General features: G+C 39.8%; 1 protein-coding gene across 1 annotated transcript; it reads left to right on the top strand.

Moving 5' to 3' along the window:
• The first annotated feature begins 1,279 nt into the window (after positions 1–1,279).
• On the top strand, positions 1,280–6,411 carry LOC149208032 (disease resistance protein RPV1-like). The gene is made up of 4 exons (XM_089395921.1): positions 1,280–2,024; positions 3,086–4,172; positions 4,506–4,775; positions 4,863–6,411. Exons 1-4 carry the CDS (start codon positions 1,432–1,434, stop codon positions 6,243–6,245), a joined length of 3,333 nt encoding a protein of 1,110 aa, XP_089252047.1. The 5' UTR covers positions 1,280–1,431; the 3' UTR covers positions 6,246–6,411.
• The last annotated feature ends 1,942 nt before the right edge of the window (positions 6,412–8,353 follow it).

Below are 8,353 nucleotides of genomic sequence, written 5' to 3'. Positions count from 1 at the left end.
TAACTTTTATTCAGTTTATTTTTTAAAATACTGGCATATAATATAATATTGAATTACATAATGCAATACATGAAAAATGTTATATATGCGATGGACATGTTGACCAGAGACATTGAATTAAAAGCGAGGTTGCTGTTAATAAAATGAGCAAAAGTATCGTAGCTGTGTATATGATTATGATTATTCCAAAAAGTTTAGATTGAATGAATAATTTAATTTAATATTGGAAGATAAATTTAAATATTTAAAAATAATATTAATATTTATTTATTTTTTTTATTCAATTATAATATGTTTCCAATGATCTCTGGAGTCATGAAAAGTTGTCCTCATGTCAAAACTCATTCTTTGTTCGGAAATAAGTTTTAAAAATGTGAATAGTAGCGAGACGTGATGATTCGTATGAATGTTGGTGCGTATCCCAAGTGATTGTGATAACCAGTGCAGTTTTGACAAACTCCATCCTCCCTCAAACGCTGAATTGGAGATACAAAACTAAGAAAATCAGAAGACAATTACAGAGCTCTGAGTGTATTGATTTGACTTGAGTGAGCCTGGGCATAAAAAAATGACTTGAATGGGGCAGAGGGGTGAAGAACCCAGAGGAAAGTTTCTTCATAATCAGAAAATCGCAGTAAGAAAATCACAGTAATATTCAGAAAATTTAAGGTCCTCTCAATCCTGAGCTCTCCGTCCGCTTCGTTCTCGCCATCTCTCTTCCGCTACTCTTCAGATGCAAACACACAACAAAGATTCTGTCATTGTCTTAGAACCGAGATTCTTTTGACTCCCTTTTAATTTTCAATCCCGAATCTTTTTTAATTTATTACTTGGCTTAAATTTCAATTGCGCGCCCACAGATCTCTACCGTCCAAAATCTACTTCTAATCGACGGTTCAGCGTGTGATCCTCATCTCCTGTCACACGGATCAGGGCAACCTGTGCTTCCTATTACTAAATGTAAAAGGAACGGCAGTTGACGGGACGGAGACCAACGCTGTTAGACAGACGGAGTAGTCGACCAACACACCAGTCGGAAAGGGTACTTTTCCGACAGCCGCCACAGGTGTAGACTCTTTAATCTTTGCCACTCTATGTATGACCATCATCCACGGCAACGTCAAATCCATTTCCAAAAAGTCGCATTATAGAATATTCCTTAAAGGCAACTGTAACAGCATGTGCAGAGGCACAAAGATATTCTGGAGATTTGGGAGTGGCAAATAACAGCATTTGCAAAGGCAGAAAGATATTCTGGAGATCTGGAGATTTGGGAGTGGCAAATAACAGCATTTGCAAAGGCAGAGAGATATTCTGGAGATTTGGGAGTGGCAAACATTGCGGCATTTGTTAGATCAAAAAGGAGAAACAAAGATACGTTGCACTTCTCCGTCAATTTGCAGCTCCTTCATCTTCATCATCACAAAATTAATGGCTCATCAGACTTTGGCTTCCACCTCTACCGCTGCAACTCCCAATGGCGATTACCGTTACGATATCTTCATCAATCACAGGGGGCCGGATGTTAAAAAAACCTTCGCGAGTCATCTTTACCATCGACTTCTTTCCTGTGGATTCCGAGTCTTTCTGGACCAGCAGGAATTGCGGGAGGGAGAAAAGTTGACTTCTCAAATTGAAGGAGCTATAGCAACCGCCTCTGTCCATGTAGCGATATTTTCCCCCACATACGCACAATCAGAATGGTGTCTTAACGAACTCCTTGGGATGATAGAGTCGGGTGCTCCCATCATCCCAGTGTTCTACCATGTGAAGCCCGCTGAACTTCGGTGGACGCATAGCGAAGAAGGCTGGTTTGCTAAAGTCCTAAGACTTTTCCCCTGGCGTACTACGCGGCAAGACGGGGTGTATGCTAAAGGCCTGAGCAATCTCAAAAGGAAGAGATCGTATGATGCTCAAACTCAAAGGAAGAAACCCAGATACGAGCCCAGCACCATTCAAAAGTGGAGAGAAGCTTTATCATGCGTTGCAGATATAAGTGGTTTAGAGCTGGAGGCGTGTAACGGGTGAGAATTCAAATTTCTGACCATTCTAGTCCGGGAATGGCTTTATGTTTATCGATTGGATGTTGATTATATACGATCCCCGGAGAATTATAGATAGATAATTTTGTTATGCTTTTTCACCAGTTATATTGATTGATTAGTTGAATCGAGATTGTATGTAGAAATATTTTAATTTGCCACTGGATTGCACCAGTGTTTTCTACTGTAATGAGAGGATATAAATATCAGAATTAAATTAAAACATTCCTTACTTGAAATAGTGCATTAGAGCTCTGAAGCATTTGTAAGTCTCCTCTATTACAATAAAGATTAAAAACACAGGACAGAAGCAACCAGAATGGACACCAGCCCAACTCAATCTCACAATCGAGATCTACCGGATGTCTCATCAATGAAAAAATTGTCAAAAACTTTGTAGCAAACAAAAAAAACCAAAAAGGAAGCACAATTTGGAACCCAATAACAACAGTAACATGGGGTTTGTTTGCTTATGACCCGCATTTGCCCTCAGACGCCACACCCAACGTCAAGAACCCGGTGCCCGGGCTTCATGCTCAGCAGTCGCGTCTCCTCCTAGCGGGATTTCCCCGGCAGCGACCCTTCCGAAAATGGAGCGAGTGTACACACCAGGTGTAACTGTGTAAATAACTTGGGCGGTGCACAGTCTACATAAAAAAGTAGACAACTTTGACTGTGGACAGGTTAGATAAACCAAAAAAAATGCAGAATAAAATGTGAGGTGAATAGATTTAAAAGAAATGTCTATAGGTTTAATTATGGCTGGATGATTTTATTATGATCTTCACCAATCATATTGATTGATTAGGAAAATCGAGATTGTGTAATATGTCTTTCACCAATTATACCAAAATTGGAAATACAAATAGTGGCTTCATTTATTTTTAAAATGGCCCAATGTACAGATAATTTCAACATGTAATTAGTTGGATCAGCTTTTTTCGTGTTCTTCTAAAATATTTTTATCTTCAACCTGCAATGTAATCATTTTTATTTTTTTGGGTGTTCTCAAACATTTGTTTTATCTTACCTTGAATACTTAGGGACGAAGGGGAGCTGGCCAACAAGGTCATCCAATGGGTGGAGAAAAGGGTGAGAAAAACCCCTTTCCATGTGGCCACATATCCTATTGGTTTGGATGAATTGCTAGAAGAGTTTGAAAGAACAGTATCGCAGGAGCAGCAATCCTCAGAGGAGGCCAAGGTTGTGGGGATTGTGGGGTTGGGTGGAATTGGGAAGACGACCCTGGCGAAAGCATTCTTTAACAGCAAGAGGTCAGAGTACGATCGATGTTCTTTTCTGTTGGATGTGAGAGAAGCTTCTTTAATCGAGATGCAGAATAAACTTGTAAAGGACTTGATTCCATTGGATCCAAAAATAGACAATATTGCTGATGGTATGGGGCAACTTTCACGTTATCTCGACGGTTGTCAAGCTCTTATAGTTTTGGACGATGTAGATAATGTTGAGCGGCTGGATGCATTGATTTCACCCATAAAGGCCGTCCTTCGTTCTGATAGCTTGATTTTACTTACATCCCGCAATAAGAATATTCTTTCAGGAATCAAAGAGCCACCCATTTACGAGGTAAGAGGCCTTAATGCACAAAAATCTCAAGAGCTTTTTTGCTGGCATGCATTCCACCAGCCTCGTCCCGTTGTCGGATTTGAAGAAATGGTTGGAGAGTTTTTGTATGAATGCAAGGGATTGCCCTTATCTCTCAGAGTGTTTGGTGCACTACTTTATGGAAAAGATGACTTGAAGTATTGGGAAGCTCAATTGTGCAAAATATCCAAAGTACTTCCCGCGGATATTCAAAAGCGCCTCAAAATCAGCTATGACAGTCTCGATCATCAGGACAAACAGATATTCTTAGACATCGCCTGTTTCTTGTTAGGAAAGAACAGGGATACAGCCATAAGAATATGGGAAGGATCGGGTTGGGAAGGATCACTGGGTCTTGTGAACCTCGAAAATAGGTGCCTTCTCGAGATAGACAATAAAAAGCGTTTAAGAATGCACCATCATCTGAGAGACCTCGGCAGATATTTGGCGGACATAGAACCCCCTGGATGTCCTCGGCGACTTTGGCCTGGCAGCCTTTCTCATAACGTGGTCCTCATATCATCTGTACATGTCTCACTCTCTAACTTTATGCTTGTGTGCTCTGATTTATTTTTGAGGTGTCTCTTTCAGTATCTAGTATATAAAAACACATTTTCACAGTTCATTCTTATATTCGAAATTTTGGATTTAAATTGTATATACCAAACCAAAATTAAGTAAGATTATTAAATTTTTTTCTATACTTTAGACTTTGGAGTGTCCACTCCGCACCATTCATAGTGTTTCTAGTTTAATTCCACAAATTCTACTATAATATATAGCTTTTCAAAATTTTGATGTGTTAAACTTGCAAAGGTGCCAATCTTGTTTCTAATAGTTTTCATTAACACAATTTAGGTGCGTGGAGTTAGCATTTCGGAACAAATATCTGGCCAATATTTGGGGTTCAGCGATCGTTCTGTCGATATGTCCGCGCTGCAGTTGCTGAGTGCCGAAGGTGATTGTTTGGGAAACATATCCAATATGGTGAAACAGTCCGACCCTAAATGGCTCCGCTGGGATCGCTGTCCGTACCGCTCGCTACCTCATTGGATTCCATTAAGGAATTTAAGAGTTTTAGAGATTGCCGGTGGGCAATTGGAAACATTGTGGAGGGATTCAAGTGAGGTAGGTTTCTGCAAAAAGTTATTTTAGAAAATTTGTACTGATTTTTCACCGTTGGACCTCGATTAATTTTCCTTGACTGAATTGCAGGCCCCATTGCAGTTGAGGGAGTTAAATATTGGTACCCTTTTACGCTTTCCAAGGTCTATAGGGCAGTTGAAACACCTGGAAAAGATTGAACTGGAAGACGTTATCCCGACATTGCCTGAAGAATTCTTCGATCTCCGCTCCTTGAAACATTTGAAGGTCAGTACAAGAATGGAGCGTTTTCCAGATTCTATGGGGAACTTAACGAATCTTCAGCTTATTGACTTGTCTCATAGCATGGATTTGCAATCGCTGCCACCTTCCTTTGGCAATCTAACGGAACTTCAACATATTAACTTGAGTGGCTGTTCGAGTTTGCAATGGCTGCCACAGTCTTTTGGGAATTTAAGTAGACTCAAACATCTCTGTTTGGCAGGATGCTCCAGGTTGACCCTCTCCAGTGAAACACTTGGAAAAATCAGCGCTCTTGAAAGCTTAGACTTTTCACTCTGTTACAAGATGGAAGTATTGCCTCCCCAAGTCACACATCAGCCGTTCCTAGAAGAAATAAGTTTGTCTATGACAATGTTAAAGGAATTGCCGAGTGATATTGGGAACCTAATCAATTTGGAAGTTCTGAAATTAGATTGCCCTTTGTTGGAAACGCTGCCCCCTTCGCTAGGTAACCTAAGGAGGTTAAAGGAATTGTATTTTATTTTCTGCCCCAAACTAAAATGTTTGCCAGACTCTGTTGCAGGGTTGAAAGAGTTGACAATGTTGGTAATAAATTATGCAGTAATAGAGTATTTACCAGTAGGCGTTATGGGGTTAAATAATCTTGAAAGTTTGAGTGTAAAAAACTGCCCGCTGCTCGAGATGCCGTTTTTCAGTGTTGAAGATGTTGAAGGAAGAAAAGAGGCATATTCCATTGACAAGGGCTTGCTTCGACTCAAACACCTAAACCTGCCGGGGACGAAAATAAAGAAATTATCATTTTCTCAAGGTGTTTGCCCAAACCTTCACCATCTCAACATCAGCTGTTGTTTGCAATTGGAGGAGATTGGAGCACTGCCCATAACATTAATTTCACTCAACTTGAATGGTTGTACTGCATTAAAGAAAATAACAGGGCTGTGTGGTCTTGTTAAGCTTCGACGCATGGACATCCAACAGTGTCATCAAGTAGAGGAGTTACCAGGTCTTCAAACGTTGATATCTTTGGAGGAGTTGCGGGTATCAGGTTGTTCCAGGCTGAAAAGCATACGGGGTTTGGCACGGTGCCCAAATCTTCGAATACCAAGTTCTGATGATCCTAGTGAATGCGATTGTACAGAAAAGAATTTGTTCGAAGATTTGAGGTTGTTGAAAAAGGAGTTGCGTGCCGGCTCTGCTGTCCCAAACTTTCCCAAATTTGAAGATGAGGAGATTGCAGATCTGCGTTGTTGACATTGGAGCTACCAGATTCAGAGCAAAAACTTGCCAAGACAAGTTCTCCAAGAAGGCGTTTGAGGTCCAGTGATCCCTGACCACCCAGAATATCAACTATTAAGATCAATGCCAGTCACAGTATGCTGTACACATGGTTTTTTTCTTGTGAACTATATTATAATGAAAGTCCAAATTTATTTTTTGGCGAAGTTTCTTCTTAAGTTTGTAACGTGTGTAGTAGTTCAAACGTGTGTAGTAGTTCTCAGAGCATATATAGTCCTCCCTGGTATTGGACCACACGACCTGTAGGGACCAATCCTCCCTGGACCACATCCTTGGGCCTTTCCTGCGTTGCTTACGTGTGGGAAAATGAATGTCCTGATGCTTAACGGATACTAAAGGGATACATTATCAATACAGCCAGGGATATCTTGCTACTGAGCGATGGTGGATATCCTTGCAAGGATTACAAGCTTAGTTCAGTTGCATTCTAACCGTTTTTTTTGGGGGAAATGCCCGTAGGTTTTATTAATGCAAAGCACTTTTAGGAGCTTTTTCTGAATACTAATTAGCGTATTAGTCAATATATAATCCCCGAGGATTGAAGTGTCTTAAATATCCTGACACATAGTATGGAAGAAAATTTGGAAACCCAGGAGAAAATTTGAATGCACCATATAAACTATAATGCAATTCTGCCAGGTATATTCCACAAACTAAGTACATTGGTTGTTCAGTCTAAAGCCAGGTTAATGATACATATTATAAAACAAATGTATTAAGAGAAAAAGTAATTTCACCTCCAAATTATGTATCAAAGAGGTATCTTCATTTGATTGCATTCAGATCCTTATATTACTCAAAGAACCATTGTTCCTTACGGCTTGAACTCAACCTATTCTGAGTTAAAGTACTCTTTAGAAAGAGTATGTTCCTTATGATAGTAAGTGTGCCTGCTTATCAGATAAACCATTCATTTTTGAGAATTGCATATTTAAGGTGAAAATCCGTCCCCGCGAACCACGACGTAGTGTAAAACTAGAATACGGTAGTGTGTTCATTACTTAGCATCAATTCTGCAAATCCAAATGCTGCAGCTGCAATGACTAATCAGTATCGCGAAGCAGAGGCCTTATCAAATTGTTACTTGAAGAAAAAATGTTGATAAGCCCATGCGTTATCTTCAAACCGCTATGAAACATTATGAGATTCACAATCAACGCTGGCAGTATCAAGGGGACGTTTGTTGTAGCATATGTTCAAGTTCAACAGCAATGTTCCCCAACACATTTCCAGTTGTTTAGGTGGCCTACATGACCTACCAAGGTTGAAGTACCTTTCAATAATTTTTTATTTTTGCCTTGATAACCACAATTGCATTCAGGTGAATTTCAATTCTACCATTCGTATCCGCCATAGCTGGAGAAGTGGGTTAGGCAAAACAAATTCAAGATATTGTGAGCTGAGCAATTGTTTAAACAAAATTGAAAATAGAAAATCATGAAATCAGGGATGAGAAACTTGCGTTCATTACTTATGTTTTTTCTTCTCTTTATCCCGATTCCACCATGAAATCCCCTTGCAACTCTGGCCCGAGGCTTAAATTTACAGCGCCTAATCTATCTAGAATTATTAGTAAATGTTAATTCTCCCGGGGTTCCAACTTCCAAACACCAATTTTCGAAGTGATGATTTCGAAGTGATGAGTAGATCACTAGTAAGAAGCAATCTTTTTCCCTCCCACTCTGGAAACAAATCACCATCGAATTCCTCTGCACTCTAGCCTTCCTCATGATCAAGTCCAAAATCAATCTCAAGAAAACGATTTCTACTTTCTGGGAAGATTCAAGTCCTGTTGTGATCAATCGCCATGTAGAAGCATCTAACATACTATTTGAATATGGAAAATTCGGCCGCTTTACTCTTCTCCATGTGAAAATAGGAACATTCGGCATAATCACAAAATTTAGACTAAACGTACAAAAAATTAAGTAACCACATGATGTAAATCGTAAGGCACACATGCTAAACAAAGGTAAGCTAGTTGAATCCCATGCTGACCGATTCCCTATTGCTATTTTCATAAAAGCATCACACAACGACCACAACTATCTTCTCCAAAACCG

This window comes from Pinus tabuliformis, chromosome 1_2 (assembly GCF_031772625.1).
Source record: "Pinus tabuliformis cultivar Carrire ecotype Pingquan chromosome 1_2, CPIR1, whole genome shotgun sequence".
Classification (NCBI taxonomy): domain Eukaryota; kingdom Viridiplantae; phylum Streptophyta; class Pinopsida; order Pinales; family Pinaceae; genus Pinus; species Pinus tabuliformis.
This window is presented reverse-complemented; position numbering and strand designations above follow the sequence as displayed.

Bases quoted from the DNA above. Each gene is read 5' to 3' on its own strand.
- LOC149208032 (XM_089395921.1), top strand. From the start codon at position 1,432: ATGGCTCATCAGACTTTGGCTTCCACCTCTACCGCTGCAACTCCCAAT. The intron at 4,173-4,505 runs GTACATGTCTCA...AACACAATTTAG, and splicing joins ACGTGGTCCTCATATCATCT to GTGCGTGGAGTTAGCATTTC. The intron at 4,776-4,862 runs GTAGGTTTCTGC...ACTGAATTGCAG, and splicing joins TGTGGAGGGATTCAAGTGAG to GCCCCATTGCAGTTGAGGGA.